We start from the raw sequence: 17,445 nt of genomic DNA on the forward strand, positions 1-17,445 counted from the left end.
ACAAGGGAGGCTAACATGCATGGGGGCTCCCAGAATGTGGAGAGAAGATTTTTTTAGTAATAACTGGGGCTTTTTATTTCTTTTCTAATCTGGCAAGCCGTGTGGGGAAGAGGTTTTGACATACTTCCACCAGGATCAGTGGGGACAGTTTGCTTTTAATGATCTTCTAGGCAGCGAGACAGACCATCTGCTGATGTAAATTGGAACAGCTCTGTCGCCTACAGTTACGTTACGCTAATTTAAATCAGCCCATCATCCCCAAGACAAACCACTTTTCGCCGCCTTCCCTCACCAAGTGCCATATCTGAAGCACATTAATCCCAGGTACAACCTCGTTGTGGAGGAACCGCCCTGCGAGCCTGTGCTCCTCATCTACCCATCCAAAAACCTGGTCCAAGCCTTCTGCTCACAGCCCTCCTCTGAACGTCTCCTCATCCTCAGCAGAGCCAGGGAGGAAGAGGATGGTGGGACAAGGACCCCCAAAAGGTGACAGACTTGGAGGGCTGAGCATGCCATTTGTTTGCTTGTTTCAGGAACCATAACCTGGCAAGGGCAAAGTGGAGGAAGGTCTCTTTTTCCATCTGCTTCGCTGGCATTGCTCCGGAGGTCACTGCTGGGGACAGAGGTCCTTGGTGGGCCCCATCTGCCTTCCCTGGGCTCCCTCGTTTATGCCCACTTGGGCCTCTGACATTCTACTCTGTTTTTCTTTCCTTGAAAATGGATCGGGAATTGGGAGCCGCTGCGCAGGAACGCGCCTGTTCCCCATTACAGCTCCACCGGGGCTGTAACACGATCGTGTCTGCTCTGTACCCACACAGATATTTATTTATCCATACAGGCTTTCTCCTTGTTTTCATTAAGTTAGGCAGAAAAGGTTAATCTTTCTTCTGCTAAAGCTTCAAAACCAACCAAGCTAAATAAAATATTATTTCTTTCATTTCTTTTTTAAAGGACACTCTCTCCCCTTCCACCCCCTCCACCCCCCCTTACAAGAATGAGGTCACAGTCAGAGATGCCACAAGAGTAAATTGAAAACAGGTTGAAAAAAAGGCAAAAGGGAGAAAGACAGAGAGAGAAAAACCACAATCAGAAGAAAATGACTGGTAACGTTGCAGGGTTGGTTTCATCCAGTCCAGTGAAGAAGCTGTCAAGATAGAGATGTTGGTGCCTTCCTGCTTTCCCCTTTGTGCTCTTTCTAGGAATCTCACAGGTGAATCGCAGCAGGGAAGTCTCACCTCTCCATTTCCACTTTGGTTTACATTGCCTGGGTTCTGTCTGTGCACAGGGACGCAGGCTGAAGGTGTGGAGGTGTCTGTGGGGGTCCCAGAACATCCTCGTGCTCCTCGAACCTCCTGGAGTCTCCTGGACTTGCTCTCTTGTTTAGTCTGGTTGAACTCATCCCCCCAACTCTTGTTGTCTTTGGTGGGATGGTTGATAGGTGATTCATCTTGCCCGCCATCCGCAACTCCTGGGCGCCACCACAGGTTGCGGTGGAAGGACTGAGGCAAACTAAGGCTGTTGGATGATGCGAGTGAGCTGTCTGAGCTTGTTCCCATCCATTTGCATTTCTTGGTCTTCATTCCTTCCCATCTGAGTCTCCTGCCACCTGAAATGTGCTTGCTCGAGAACAGACTGCCAGCTCAGCCTCGCAGACAGGCAGCTGGGTCAGGGGTGTCCTCCTCCTCCAGAGCAGACATGCAGTTGGGTTGGCCATCACCCATGGGTTGACCTATATGCCTTGGTGTGGCCAGGAAAAGTTTGTAAAGCTTCACAAAATAAAGCTAATCCCCCTACAAGCTCCACGTGTGCTGTTATTTCCTTCTGGTTTAGGGAGAGCTCTGACTCACCATACCACCAGAATCAGTGTCAGATACACGTTTACAAAACCAAAAAAGAGGAGGTTTGCCAAACTCCACAGCTGTGTCTGCAGAAGAGGAAGAAGCAGTAGCAAGGGGCTGCACTGGAGAGAGAAGGAAAATGCCACTGGGAGGGAGCTGCATCTTCTCGACAGTCGTTAGTAGATTCATTTTTCAAAAGCTGCCTGGGGAATTGGATGGTTTGGGACATATCAGTCCTGGGAAGGGAGTAGCATGGAAATGAGGGAGAATATTCTTGTGGGGATTTGGCACACGGTCAGAAGTTACCAGTATGCAGCAGGTACCATCTTTTGCTCTGTGCACAGCACTTACCATGGTGCTGCTGAGCTCTGGTCTGGATTTTGTACTACTGAGAAGTGAACACAGGTGAGGCATCCTCACAGGAGCTGGTCATTTGTCCTTGATATCTGTAACAGCTTATTGCTTTATTTAGCGTGACATCAATTATTTATTACTATTAATGAAGGACACAGATGGCTGTCTGGTCAATAAAATATCTCCTACTCCACAGAGATGATCCACTTAGCTATCATTTACTCTGCAGAGAACCTTTGGATTCTTCCTGAAATTTAATAACGCGAACAAAGATACTACAGCAATCTAGGAGGTTTGTGCTTCAGGGCTGCTTTGGGAGGCTGAAATCCTTCTTTATATTTACTGGCAGGGTATATGAGAACACAGGTCCGGACGGGAAAGAGAAGCCTCTTTGCTTTCCATCACAAGCTACTTATCCATATAATCCCTTTTATAAAGTGATCAAACTCCTTCTTAAAAGATAGTTAGGTTATTTCTTCTTCAAAGATAGTTAGGTTATTTGCCCTTCTCAGGAGTAGGAGTTTATTAATATCCAATTTGCTTTCCCTTGCCATTACTGCCCATTAGCCTAAATATTTATTTTCCATCTGATTGCCTGCCCTGATGGTGGGTTTACAGAGTTCTGTATTCCTGCTTGGCCTTTCTGTGTCTCTGCTTGTATGGTAAGCTTGTGCTTTTTCCTTTTTCCATGTAACTCTTCTCTCTTCATAAACACAGATGAGCAAGACTCTGCACTGAGCTGTCACCATGGCCTTGTGCAGTTAGATCACTATTCCTCTATTGCTACAGCATCCCAAGGCCACTTTTACTTTTTAGGGCAACATTAGTGGTCCATCATCCTCTTGCGATGCCAGAAAATGCACCTGTTGCCCTAGTTACCTTCCACTGACAAGATCCCAGTCTAAATCCAGAGAACAACTTGTTTTCTGGTCCTTGGGAAGGCTTAAGCCTTAAGCTCTCAGAGCACCACAGATTGAACAAGGAGATACTTCTCTTGTGTGAGATGAACAACTAAAGTTGCCGTGTGCCCTGCATCACCCAGGGTAGAGCACAGACAAGCAGGTCCCTGTGTTTTCTGCAGATTGACAGCTCTGGGTAGTCAATTTGTCCATGGGCATGTCCATGTCCAAAGACCCCGTCTTTACTCCTTGGTCTGTGCAGTCTGGCACCACCAGCAATCTCAGCGCTGCTTATACAGGTGCAGAAAGACTCCCAGCCTTGGGGCTGAGATTTCAGCACCTTTGCTCACAATCTGTTTTGCTATTTTCATAACAACCTCTTTGCTTTTGTTTGATTGTAGCAGGGCCATCGAGAGGGGAAAGTTCCCCAGAGGTTCAGGATTGAACACAAAGCAACCTCTTGCTTTGGGGATTTTATTGCAAGGGGTTTGGCTTAACCCAGGTTGACACTGAGCTGGCAGATCCCGAGAGCTTCATTTCCTCCTGTGCAGGGGGACAGCAACATGTTCCACAACATAGACAGGTCCAATCTATGGCAAATCAGAGCATCGTGTGATGCAGCTTCTGCTGCATTTCAAGGCAGCACTCGCTGCCAACCTGTTCCCCTCAAAGCTACCTGGAAAAACCATGAAAGATGAGCACTCAGAAGTGAGTGGATGCCTTAAAGAGAGTTAGCTGTGCAATTTTAAGACAAACTTTAATTCAGTGGTTGCACATTTTCCATCCCATTTCCAGTCTCCTGCATGTGTTATTCTCTCCCATCCATCTCTTGTGCTCCTTGGCACAGATGCCCTGACTGATGGTTCCCTGTGCTCTGCCAGGCCAGATCTCCCCTTGGTCTTGCCCAGTTGCTCATCACAGTCTCTCTGCCCGGCTGTTTTCTTTGCTACCCCACATTGACTGCCTCTCAACCCCACAACAGCCACCCCATGGGATGGTCTGTCCCTCTGTGAAGTTTCTTCCTGGTCAGAAGCTGGTCACTTGAGATCTGAAGAGGCTTAAAAGCTCTTGCTCTAGTTCAGCATCACAATCTAGTCCTGCTTCTTCGTTACGTGCTTGTGATTTGTCTGGTTTGTAAGTCACGGCAGTGTCTGTCCTCAAGGACCTCAGGTGACACGGAGTTGCCTGGTCCATCCTGATGTCATATGAAGAGGGACAGAAATGGAAGTTAGAAATGAGCAGGAGGTTTTTGTTTGTTTAAATCATAAACCCAGAGCTAAGGGGCTTGCTCAAGGCTATTCAGTGCTCGTGACATCCAAGCAGTGATTTTACCGCTGCCAACCCAGCCTGCCAGTTGAGTTGATGTGGGGTTTGGTACAGACCTGGGACTGGGTTAAGCAATGGAGACCAGTGACAGAGCTGCTTGAAAAAGTTTGGAAAGAACAAGTTGTGCTGGGAGCATTAAAATGAATAATTAAGGTTTGGATTCCTTTAGGGAGGAAAAGAATTTATTGCTGCTCTTTTCTCTAGCCAAGGGGGACATTTGTTACTGCGTTGTGTATTTTGAGACAAGACGTAAATGCATCTTGGGGGGCTGGAGAGGGGGGATTTTTCTTCTACCTGGATAATCCAGCCGCACAGCAAGACGTTCTGGGCTGATTAAACCCCTGTGTTATTTCTTAGGGTCTGTACCAAGAACCTAGACTTGTGCTTTATTTCAGTAGTCCTCAGTCACTTTTGCTTTTAGAAAAATAAAGTGTCGAGAAGGGAATTCTCCTCCTCCTTCTGCTGCGGTGTCTTGACATTTACACATGCACAAGGTACCCGGCGCTGCGATCTGGCTCCAGGTTTGCTTCTACCAGCATAACTCTATCAGCTGCGGCTGCCCGTTCTGCGATTCCCATTGGTGCAAGTGGGGGCACAACCAGGGCAGCTGCTCTAAGGTTTTTTACTGCTCGGTACCTTGGGCTTTCAGTTACACTGATGGAAAATGAGAATTGAACGCAATGAGCTCTGTCTGATAGACAGCCTGCCCTGCGCAAGGAGACAGGTTGCACGGCAGTGGATAATCAGGCCCAAAAAGCTTAATAAATGGAGCGTTTTCAATTTCAGCTGGGTTATGATCTAAGTGCTTAATAAGCTTTATGAACCAGAAGTCCAAAAAAAAGGAGTTTTTCAGCATTTTTAATATTTAGTATTTTTCTTTGAATGCTTTTAAAGGGGCAAGTGTCCTTCAGCACAGCTGAAGGAGCTTCAGTCAGAGCTCCAGGAGCCAGCAGAGTGCACATGAAGGGGAATGCAAAACTACTGATTAAAATAAAATAAAATAAAATTAACCAACACCCCCAAAAACCCCAGCACATTGAGAGCAATTGCATCCAAGCTCTAAAAACATCTCATTTCCTGATAATCTAAGATAGCAGAAGCACATTTCACTGTGACAGATGATTTTTGGTAAAGGTCCCGTCCCCTTTAAGAATGGAATGTGCGGTTATGGCCAGAAGCCCTAATTAGCCAAGCTTCCCGCTCTCTGGGGACCTGGAGCCCATCCCTGGATGGTGGTTCCGTGCCTGGTGGTTGCAGTGGGTCCACAGGTTGCCCGTACACTCTGTGATTCACCCTTGCAGTGCCCTGGCCATGTTTTCTGCAGCGGGTCCCTGTTACAGCTGGTGGCCCAAGTATGTTTTCTACTTACTTCATCCATAGGTGACATTCTCCATATAGACTTGGGACCATTCCTGCCAGCCACAGCCAGTGAGACTTGGTTGATTGCTCGCGCTATGTAGCTGTGTGTCTCCAGGAACAATTTCTTCCCAAAGGGCTGTTGGGCATTGGAACAGGCTGCCCAGGGCAGTGCTGGAGTCACCATCCCTGGAGGGTTGGACAGACAGAGATGAGGTTCTCAGGGACACGGGTAGTGCCAGGGGTGGGTTATTGTTGGACTTGATGATATCAAAGGTCTCTTCCAACCAAAATGATTCTATGCCGTATTTTTTAAATGGCCACCAATAATTTAGCACCTGCATTGATGTTTTGGGCTTTCTCCTCTCTTTGCTCTCCAGGAGAATCCTTGAGCTTTGCAGATGATTTGCTTTCTGGCCTTGCAACGTCCTGCGTGGCAGCGGGTAGGAGCCACGGAGACATCCCTGAAACCAGCCTCTACTCAGTGATTTTCAAGTGCCTGGAACCAGATGGTCTGTACAAGTAAGGATGGGCATGTGGGAGGTGCTGGGGGCACAGGGCGGTCTCTGATGCTCTTCTTTAGTTGTTATTAACATTGTTGGTCAGCACTGTGTTATACTAGATACTAGACGAACAATGAAATTCTCTTGCTTTGGGTGTTAGGCTCAGCTGGTGAAATGGAAAACCAGTGTCTGCCAGTACAGCACTGGAGGCACTGGGATTTTGTGGAAGACTCCACAGGAATAATTTATGTTTTCAGTATGCCAGGTCCATGCCCGGTGGGATAGGGTTGTCTCTGATGGATGAACTGAGCTAACGTGGTCAGTCTGAAGCAACTTGCCCACTCTGACCAAATGCCTGGTGGGCCAAAGCAGCCAGATGTCAAAAATGTGATTGGTGTTGTTTGTGTAAGTTGCTCTTTATATCAGTAGGACACATACACCACATCAGAGAGACACCAAATTCATCTGGTGCTGACGTTCTTGTTCACTTGAGTCTTCGGGAGATATCATTGACAACATGGGATTGGATTTTCCGTTTTGAGTCCTACAGAGTAATTCATGTGTGAAGCAAAGAGATAATTTTGGCATCTAAATATTAGCTTCTCCTTCAGTATTGTTTGGAGGGGGTCTGGGTTTTTCAACCTGGCTCATTAGCATGGGGATATCAGGAGTCAGGACAGTAAGAGAGAGAAAAACAGAGAAAAAAAGCAAGGAGACGGAGGAGAGACAGAGTGAGCAAGAGAGAAACACCCAAGGCTTAATGTCAGAATGACTGTAATAATTAAAACACATTTTGTAGTGAGTAATGAAACTTTTTATGGGACCACAAAAGCATTTAAAGTGAGAGCTGGCAACTGGTCTGTCAGCGAGGACTTTTAAAGATCTTGATTAATACTTTCCCTTTGCCTCCCCCTCCACCACCCCCCGGTTCAGTATGTTGACGGCCTCCGAGGAAGGAGAAGCCTTTGTTATGCATCTCTTGGCCAAGGCTATGTCCAGAAGCGGGTTCCAAGTGATACCTCTTGCCATTCAATAATTTTAAATGTTTTCCTGTTAAATATATATAATGCATAAATACAATTATTAATATCTCTGGGAATGAGGCTGCCCTGAAAAGGTGCCAGGGGGAGGCTGGAGCGACCACAGTGCTTGCTAATCACCCGCCGCCCATAAAATCATCTGGGTTTGGGTTCTCAGCCGTTTGGCTTGTGGTTGCCAGGGGCAGCGGGCGAGGGAAGAGCCGCTGGGTTTGCTGGGGAAGGAGCTGGGAGCCAGGAGGTCTGGCTCTTGGGCAGCCTGGGCTGCCAGATCATCTTCTCCATCTGCCGGGCAGGGATAATTGCACTCGCCCATCGCTTGAGGGGCTCTGTGATCTAATTCCTGATGTCTGCAAAGGGCTGGGAGAGCCCTGGCTTTGCCTGGGGTTGTGTCATCCCTTTGGTCCAAGCCAGGCTGTTGTGTTGCAGGCGTGAGGTGCGTTGCTGTTGGGGGGGTGAGCAGAGGTCGGCGATGCCGTGTGTCGTGGGGGGTGGCTGTGGGCAGCCCCTGTTTCTCTATGGGTGTCCCTGGGTGTGGGCCAATAGGTTTTGTGGTGAGCCCTGGCTGCAGGCAGCCAGCAGGCAGCAGTCCCTTGGCATCCAGGAGCTTTGGACGTTGTCCTTCTCCGGGGACAGGCCCTGAGGTGATGCACAGGGTTGGCTCCATTTTGCAGCTGACGCTCAGCAGGGCTTGGCACGGCGTTCCCAGGGCTGTGCACGCATAAGTGCACATGTATGGACACATGTTCATGTTGGCACCCCTGAGGTATGGACCCGCAGTCCTGGGCATCCAAAAAACATGCGTGCACACACACCACAGCATCCCCTCCTCGGCATCTCATGCTGCACACCCAGCACACCTGCCCAGACCCATCACCTGCTGCTCGCCCTGTTTGCACGCACAGCTATGGGTGCATGTGTACCCAGCACATTTGGGACCCAACCAGCACGTGTTTACTGACCATCTGTACGTGTTCAACTACGTAGGCACCCACATTAAATATTCCTCTGTTCAGATGTCCGCACAGTTGCAACACAGCGTGAAGAAAGCCAGAACAGTGAAATGTGAGGCTGACACTCTGTTCTGAGCCCACGCAGACATAACAACAACAGAAACACGGGCACAGGGTCATTTCTTGAATTGAATTTCTTCTGCTTGTTTTATTTGTTTCTGTGGAAAAAAACAATGATCTTGGAAGGGCTCTGGCCTGGGTATAATCCTGATTATAGCCACTCAGCAGGGACCTGTGCTTTTCTCTAGGCACACAGAGCACACAGAGTCTGCAGCGTCAGAGCTCTTCAAAAGCAAATGCTTTTGCTTGTTCAGTAGTCTGAGGATGTCATGTAAACCGGGAGAGGGGACTGTGAGATCATGGAAGTCTCTTCTTCTCTTTAAATGTCAGACATCCCGTCCCTTCGCTTCTGTAGTACCTATGGCAATTACACTCTGCTGTTGACCATTTGTTTGGAGTATTACCAGACTGAGATCAAAGCTGGGCTTGAGTTTGAAAAACAAAACCAAAAAATTCTCTCCTAGCAAACAAATAAACAAAGTCTGATTGATTCCTCTGCTTTTGAGACTTCTGTAATTTCAAAACATAAACTAACAAAAGGGTAACTAGTTTCTTTGTCCTTTGCAATTTCAGTCTGACAAAAATGTGTTCCCTGTCAGCCCTTTTCTTTCCCCTGCCTGTAGGACACTGGGATTGAGATGCCGTTCCCTACATGGAGGTTTTTCAGAGGGGGAGTAAATCATGTCAACAAAGATGCATGTGCTCCATACGCTCGTGTACATGTGTGGACACTTCTGCCTGTGTGTCAGACGTGGGGATCCATGTGAATGTGCTTGTGTGCACATACAACGCACTGAGGATGCTCCTTGAAGATTGTCAAGTTTAGTTTAAGCTCGTAAAAAACAGAAGTCTTATAATTCTTGCAAAATGTATCACAGGAGAGGGGATTGTTCTCCCCAGAGGTCAGCTAGACCAGAGCAGTCTGTCAAGCTTCCTCCCAGGTGGATCTGGAAAAGGGTGGGGTGAGGAAGGCAGAGGGTAAGTTGTGTGTCTGTTGAGTCCTTGTCTTGCATGGACCAGCCAGTCAGACCGATGGTTTGGGAGCTTGGGAGCACCACGCTGTGACAAGCAACTGGTGATGCACCAAACACCAGTCCAGAGAAGAAGCTCTGGCTTGTCTCAGAGGTCTAACTCAGCCTGGAGAACTGAGCTTACACTGCTCATGGCCATTATGTAGCTCAGCACTCTACGAACCCAACCAATGTCTTTGCTGTGAAGACAGGAGCTTCCCCTGTGCATCCCGCAGCCTCATTGAGCCTTCAGCCCAGCTCATCCACCTCAGCTTCTCCCCCTATCCTTCCCTGCGTGCCTGGGGATGCCTCTTCACTGAGCTGTACCTGATCGGCTGCTGGAAAGCAGCTTTGCCAGCCCAGCACGTTCAGTTCAGATACTTGGGGAGACACCAAGTATCATTCAGCCAAAAAGGGAAATTTTGGAGAGGGAAATGAAAACCCCCAACAGTTCCTCAGTGGAGCTGCAGTGCAAACACACCAGCTTCTTCCCTTGGCCACATATACTATAATTATAGATTAGATTAAATCCCAATGTTGCACTTTATTTACATTCCTGACCTAGCCCATTCATTTCCGGTGTTTGTGCCAAGAATCAGCACAAAATTTACTGGAAATAATATGGAAGTCATCAGGATTCCTTCCAGAGCCTTTCCTTGGAGTGTGTTCATGTGCTGAGAAGGAGCTTCGAATTTACGTTCCCTTTGCTGGCTGAGATAGGGTTTCCCTGGGGTAATCCTGAACCAGCCCAAAAGCACTAGGAGAGTGTGTTTCAGGAGTGCTGGAAAGGTGGAAACCTCTTCCTATGGGATGGAGATCAGGCTCTCCCATTGGGTAGAATTCAGTTGGAGTTCAGAATGACCACACAAGGCTCCCATCCGCAGCCAAGACCTGCCCGGCCAGTGTCATCCCCTGGAGATCATGGCCAGTGTGGCCAAGCTCAGCCTCTGTCACCGTGTGCTGGCCAACAGGGAACAGAATTTATTTTGGTGAGCTTAAGGCAAGAGGCAAAAGCATTGAGTAGGGGAACCCATAGTAGCATGGAGAGACAGCAATTGCCGTTCAGCAGGCTGGATGTGCTAAAGGAGCTGGCCCAGAACAAGGCTGATGAATGTTGCCCTGACCTCTGCCTCATGCAGAGCTGGGATAAAAAGCGGAATGGAAACCTTTGGTGCTCGAGAGCATGCTAATGCTGGCAGCAGTCTGCTGCTCCTTATATGATGCTAATTGTTATTGTTGGTCTTCCGTCAGGAAGACACGTGAGTGAGCACTGGAGCAATCGGAGGCAGATCCCAAATAGCTCAGTGGCATGGGTTAAAACACATCTGTTACAGCCCTTGGCTGAGTCTCCTGTGTGCACAGGAGCTGTGCTGCTTCACTGAATCCACCTCTTCTATTCCACATGCTCTCCAGCTTCCTGAAGCCAAGTGGTGTATGGCTGTAGTTTTCTTCTCTGGCTTGCAGAAGCTCAAACAAGGCGAGTCAGGAGTTGAACAAGTGTTTGCTAAATCCCAGGCTGGTGCTCTGACTGCAGGCTCGCTCTTCCTCAGCAGTTTAGGGTTGCTTCACAACCAGACTGCCCAAATGCTGGTTCAGATGTGGTTTTGTGGAATTAAGTCCAGAACGAAGCTGTCTGGTGGATTAGCCCCATGGAAGATGGTCTGTACAGGTCAGTCAGGGGCTCAGCAGACAGAAATAGTCTCTTTTTCTGCTGCTATTGATGTAGTCCCGTGCACAAAAGTTTGGGCTCCTGTTGAAGTTTCCAGCATTAGGAGAGTACACATACAGAAGCCACAGAAAAGACAGTCATGCTTTATTCAGGGTGAGTGAAGGTGCTGGAGGCTCTTCCCAATGTTGCCACTTGTTCTCCTGAATTATGCAAATCACCTTGTCTCACTTTCATCTTCATCTGTTTGCCTGTTCCCTTTGTAAGGTCAGGTTTTAGGCTCTCTCACTATCTCTCTGTGCAGCCCAGCCTAGATGACTCAGATCAGGGCCTCCAGGTGCTGTTGCAATGTTGTTGTACCAACCATTTGCCGTTGGCGTTGTGCCTGAATTCTCCTTCTGATCTGTCTGTGCCACCAGTATTCAGCCACTTGGGACAGATCTGGAGTCAGGAGGTATCTTTCCACCAGTCTCAATGGAACCTTATTCCCCAGTATCTGCCAAGTGTATGAGCATCTTCTTCCTTCTCGCTGGAAAGACCAGGTTGTCCTCCCAAAATTCTCTGCCTCTGCTCGTATACCTCATGTCACAAAGAGAAACAGAACAGCTTTTGTTGCCTTCCATGGCTGTCTCCTCCCCACCCCTTCCTCAGGATGTCCAGATTGAAATAACATTCTTGGTGTTTTTGTTCTAAAAACTCCTGGCGTCTGAGCCCCAAACCTGGCTGGGTCCCGTCCCATTCGCACCTCTGAGGGTGGCTGGAGGAAGATTGGCAGGCATGGACACGTTGTGTAGGGCATTGCAACTGGGGGACAGTGCAAATATAGGATTCTTCCTGGAAATGATAACAGGGTGGAGAGGAGGACTTTGATCTCTTCATCTGTTGGTAGACAAATGGACCTTTGCAATTCCACCTTTTTCCCATCGCCAACCCTTTCTAGTTACAGATTCAGAGGGTATTCTTATTTCTGGTTGTGTAGAAACCTAGTGCCACTGACACAGATCCATCCAAGTCTTAGCTCATTTACTAATGGGAGAATGAGTGCAAGGGATACGATGTAAATATCACAGGTGTTGCTGGCTTTGATTTGCCTCAGAGCCAGCAAAAGCTGTACTGTGCTCCTGCATTGGAGTCCTTTGCTTGTCAGTTCTCCATGGTACAGATCACCTTTTTCCTGAAGGCTGGAAAGCTGAGGGTCATGTTGATTTGAGTCTTACGTCAGGGTTTGAACCCTCTTCCCTTCCAGGACACAAGGTATTCACTCCTTGGAGTGGGTGTTTATTTTATCTTGCAGAGGAGAAACGGGCCAGGAGAAGGGCAAACGTTTTTGTTCTTGTTGGCCATGTCCTAGTTAGGGAAGCTGAGGCAGGGAGAGGTGTTGTGACATACCTGAAGCTCTTCAGTGGGCAGAAGCTGAGCAGGGTTGAGGGATGCCCTTGCTCACAAGTCACATAACCCCACTCCAGCAGAGCAGTTAAGAGAGTTAAGACAGCTTCTTTTTTTACTCAGGGCTTTGAGCAGTGCCTCCTGCCCCAAAAAATGGATTTCCCCTTCCTAATTTCCTCATGCAGTCTGGGACTCAGATACCACAGAGGTCATAGCAAGGAAGCTGAGGCAGGCCCTTGAAAATGCTGCTGGCTGGCTTGGTGCCTCATGCTCTCTCCTCTTTCTTGTTCTTGTTCTCAGTGTGTTGGTGTTTGTTTGTTTCCCAGCAAAGCCGATCTGGCAGCAAAATGACTTTTTTTACACAGTACTAGAGACAGCGGGCGATGCCGCTTTGCCAGCTGGAGCTTCCCCTCCGTTGCCAGCGTGCGGATGAAGCTCCTGCAGCTGCATCTCCATCACGGGCGCGTAGCAGGAGCAATGCTCGCTGGCCTTGCGGGGGGCAGCACCAGGGCTTTGACACAAAGAGGCAGTGTTACCTCACGGCTGCAGCTCCCGGTCCTGCTCTCAGTCCTGCTGGGGTGCGCACAGCCCAAAACAAGTGCTGCCCATGCTGGTCCTTGAATTTAAATCATAGGCAGGCATGATGCAGAGGGATCCAAGCGGGCTGTGTGCGAGCCAGCCCAAGGCAGACGCAGCATGGCTGCGTTCGCTTGGCAGTCTTTGCTAAGTATGGCTTTACACCTGCTCTGCCAAGGCAAGAGGAGACCAAGGGGCTGTAATGGGGGATATAACAGGGTGCAAATCTGGGCTGGCAGGGCTGGTCTGCAGCAGAATTGGAGCTGGTGCCTTACTGGCTATGGTGCTAGCAATGTTTTCCTGCTCAGGTCTCTGTTGGGGTGGTTATCCCTTCACTGTGCATTGTTCTGTGGCTGGATAGCTGTTGTACAGCCCAGACAGGCTTTGTCTCTGCAAAATGATGGTCAGATTTGCCAAACGTGGGTTCCTGTGTTGCCAGACAACACTTTGCTGTTCGGGTGGGAAATTTTTGCCTCCTCCTTTGAGTGCTGCCCTGCGCCCCATAGCAGCTCAACCTGATGCTTGCAGACAATTCAAGTTTTTAATAGGCTAAATCTAGCCTTCAGGAATGGCCAAAAGCAGCTCAGCCATAACTACAAATGTGCCCAGGAAGGATGTGACAAGCTGCTCTGGTACCCAGGTGTTCAGATACTGCTGAGCGAACTTAAAGCCAGAGCTGTATCCACACTCCATGGAGTAAATCAGCTCAGACTGAATGGGACCCCAGGGCCCAAAAGCTGGAGCTGTATCCACACTCCATGGAGTAAATCAGCTCAGACTGAATGGGACCCCAGGGCCCAAAAGCTGGAGATACTGGGCCCAAAAAGTGATGCTGATTCAAATAAAAGAGTAAGTCACAAATGAATTCTACCTACCCATCTTTTCCTCCACACTCTAGAGGCAAAATTCGGATGCCATTGCGTACAAGATCTGTCCCAGCTCGGACCAGCAATGTGCACATATCTCCTATGCAGCATGCAAGTCCATAAAACTAGTTGGACATTTTTTTGTTTCATCTTTCTAAAGGACACCTGCAGCACATCCCACTCCGTCCTTTTCTTGTAACACCAACAGCACAGAGAGTTTTTCAACAGCTTAATCTCCCAGAGAGCACTTTGTTATCAGCATTTTCCCCTTTTTTTGGCTATGTATTTAAAAAAAATACATTTCTCTTTTAATCTTTGTCTTGTGCAGAGCGTTACATCTGCAAGCACCCATTCCTGGTCGTGCAACACTGGGCTTTATCAGCACACAGCGAGCCCCTTCTCCCTGCCAAGGCCGCAGGACAGGGCTGTTTCCCAGCTGCAGGGAGGCTGTCACAGGGGACCAGTGACGGTGGCAGAGCGCTGCACAGGCGTTCACTGAACTCAGCTGCTTCCCAGCAGATCTCATGACCTTTAACTTATTCCTTGGATTTTGGGATTGTTTCCCCCATGCAAAAGAAGTTTGCTCGTGTTTTCCTAGTATGAGGATACTGAGTGCATCTGGGCTTTTCTGTGCTGGTGCCGATGGGATGTGTAGTTCCCCTGGACCTTGGGCAGCCTTGGGTTCAGGTGATGGAGCAGGAGTGTGGTAGGGCATGACCTGCAATTTCTCCGCTGAAACTGGTGCTGCTTGACTCTTTTGCTTTAAAGTGGGCTTATCAGGAGTGTTAGGACCTTTCCCAGTTGTATGTCCTGAGGCTTAAGAAATCCCTGAGCTTCACAGCCCTCATTGCATGTCTTGAGTTGTGTTAGTGCTTAAATGACCAAGTCCCTGCTGCAGAACCTGTGTTTGCAAAATTACCCAGTGAATTCAGGCATCTCCATTTTGAGAGCATCATAGAATCATTTCAGTTGGAAGAGACCCTCAGGATCATTGAGTCCCACCATAACCTAACCTAACTCTAGCACTAAGCCATGTCCCTAAGAACCTCGTCTAAACACCTTTTAAATGCCTCCAGGGATGGTGACTCCACCACTGCCCTGGGCAGCCTGTTCCAGTGCCTGACAGCCCTTTCCGTGAAGAATTTTTTCCTAATATCCAATCTAATCCTCCCCTGGCACAACTTGAGGCTTCACTGGCAGAGCCACAGTTCCCATTGGCTTCAGCTGAACTTGCACCGGAGTAGGTCCATGTAAAATGGAGACACTCAAGGTTAGCAAATAACCTCAAGGTAGCTGCTTCTTCCTGAGTTTTCCCACATGTAAAATAGACATGTTAAACCTGAGCTACACCCTTTCCTAGGTTTCCAATATAGTGAGGAGAACAGCATAATAAAATGGAAGAGAAAGCCAAGAAGTAGCTGCTTGGTTGTGCAAGTGGCATCTACATAGTGAGGTGGGACTTGCCGTGGATGGTTCTTCCTGCTGGAGCTGTGGCCCATTTGGTCTCTGCTTGGTCTCTCCAGCCTGATGCCACTTCATACTGCCAAGGATATTTGCCTTGAGCACCTTCAGAATGAATGCTCCCAGCACACATTCCCCCGTCGCTCCTGGTCACCTCACACACACACTCACTTCCCTCATCAGGAATGAGATAAATTCGATTATACAGCAATATGGTTTCTGTTATGAAAAGGGGAAAGAAAATACCCTGGCTTTTCACTGAAAGCCCTTGGAGCCAAAGCTTATGTCATAATTTAAATGTTTCAGGAAAAAAAAAACGAAGAGAAGTAGAGGGTGAGGCCTTATGTTCAGAGGCTGGTGGATGGAGGGGGTGGAGGGTCAGGGTCCTGCTCTGATGGAGCGGGGTGTAGAGACCTGCTGCCCTGGCAGGTAGGGGTGCGAAGGGAGCCCCCATACAGAGCTCGGTGCTGGGTCACTGGTAGATGTTTGCCCAGACCCCTGGGGCCGGTTCGGTGAGGTGGGCTTGTTTGCTCACCTCGGCTCAGCTCTGGGCTGTCATACCTCTGAATCAGCTTGTTGCTTTTCTTCCATCTCTTCTCTTCGTTTCTGCTGAGGAAGCTGCAGAGCAGCAGCAACCTGAGCTGTGTCTGGAGCCTGCCAGCCCCTGGCATTGTTTTCTCCTTCCTCTGAACATCTCCCACTGCAAGTCGTCTTCTTGGCCATACACCCACCTCCCTTCTTGCAGGAGCATCTGTCCCACATGGGCAAGGACTGATGTGTGTCCCCACCTTGGGTAGCCTGTTCTCCAGGGGAAGTTCCTGTCTTAATAACAGCATCTTCTTGCTTAATTGTGAGCTTAGTTGTCCCAGAGCAAGTCTGGGATAATGCCCAAGAGTCACATCAATGCAGGTCTCCCTACTGTATGTCATTTTACTGGGGGGTCTTTCCCATACCAGCAGCAGGAACCTTAGCGCTACCCAATAGCCCTATCAACCCACTATCCCATAGCCCTTATACCATAGCCCATCTGAGGTGAAGTCATTTCTGCTCTAAATAACCTTGAGGTGTACAGGTGTGTTTTGAGGTGTTTGATGAGGAGATTGGATAGATTGGATATTAAGAAAAATTAGGATATTAGGAAAAATTTCTTCCCGGAAATGGTTGTCGGGCATTGGAACAGGCTGCCCAGTGGTGGAGTCACCATCCCTGGAGGGCTTGAACAGACATGGAGATGAGGTTCTTAGCAACATGGTTTAGAAGTGGATTTGGCAGTGCTAGGTTAACAGTTGGATTTGATGATCTTGAGGGTCTCTTCCAACCAAAATGATTCTATGAGGTGCGATGGTGCACATGTGGAGCAGCCTGTGATTGTTTGGCTGCTCAGCCCTGTGCCCTGGCAGCTGAAGCAAACCCTTCACGGAGAGCTTTGCACTCCGGGCACTGCAGAGAACAGAATATCCTAAATATCTCTGCGGCCCAGCAAAGTGCTGCACCTTGTGTTTCCCTTGGCAGTGTCCCCCGGCAGCAACATGTAGTGACATCCCTGTGGCTCTTCCAGTGCTTATCCAAACCCACCTGATCACTGCTCCAGCAGAGCAGCCTTGATGCAGCCCAGCCCATGGCATGAGCCCCCCCATGGTGTGAAGCCCCCCTGCATCGCCCCACAGAGCTCCCCAGCTTTCGGCTCTGTTCCTGGCTTGTACCTGCTGCCCCGCCACGCGCCGAATTGTTTTCCAAGCGGAAACATGAGTTGAAGTATTAACTCCACAAGGGCCTTTCTGTGCAATGCGCCGGGATTAAATATTTATGTTGGCAAAAAGCATGTAATAGGCAGCTCAAGATCAGAGATAATGAAATTGAGGTGTGTGGAGAAAGGGGGGAGGCAGCGGGGGTCTTGCAGGAGCAGGAGGGAGAGGAACTCAAGTGGGTTGTAGTATGTGTGCAAGGGAGATTGCTTTTGGTTTTGTTAATGCCCCACCTGTTTGCAGGGGGACCCCAGCCCCATCGCTGTGAGCTCTGCAACACATGCGGGAATGCAGAGATCATCCATCGCCATTCCCTGCGTGCACAGCAGTGTCGGGCAGGAGTAACTGT

At 48.9% G+C, this 17,445-nt stretch overlaps 1 protein-coding gene across 3 annotated transcripts in view; it reads left to right on the plus strand.

The window, feature by feature from the left end:
- The window catches only part of ASTN2 (astrotactin 2), a 314,079-nt gene that overhangs the window by 276,158 nt on the left and 20,476 nt on the right, over nucleotides 1-17,445 (plus strand). For all 3 annotated transcript variants that reach the window (XM_065035950.1, XM_065035949.1, XM_065035951.1), the window contains one exon: nucleotides 6,154-6,295. In XM_065035950.1, the coding sequence (XP_064892022.1) occupies nucleotides 6,154-6,295 (142 nt within the window). The remainder of the gene's footprint in view (nucleotides 1-6,153; nucleotides 6,296-17,445) is intronic.

The sequence above is a fragment of the Columba livia genome, chromosome 19 (assembly GCF_036013475.1).
Source record: "Columba livia isolate bColLiv1 breed racing homer chromosome 19, bColLiv1.pat.W.v2, whole genome shotgun sequence".
In the NCBI taxonomy this organism is placed as follows: Eukaryota; Metazoa; Chordata; class Aves; order Columbiformes; family Columbidae; genus Columba; species Columba livia.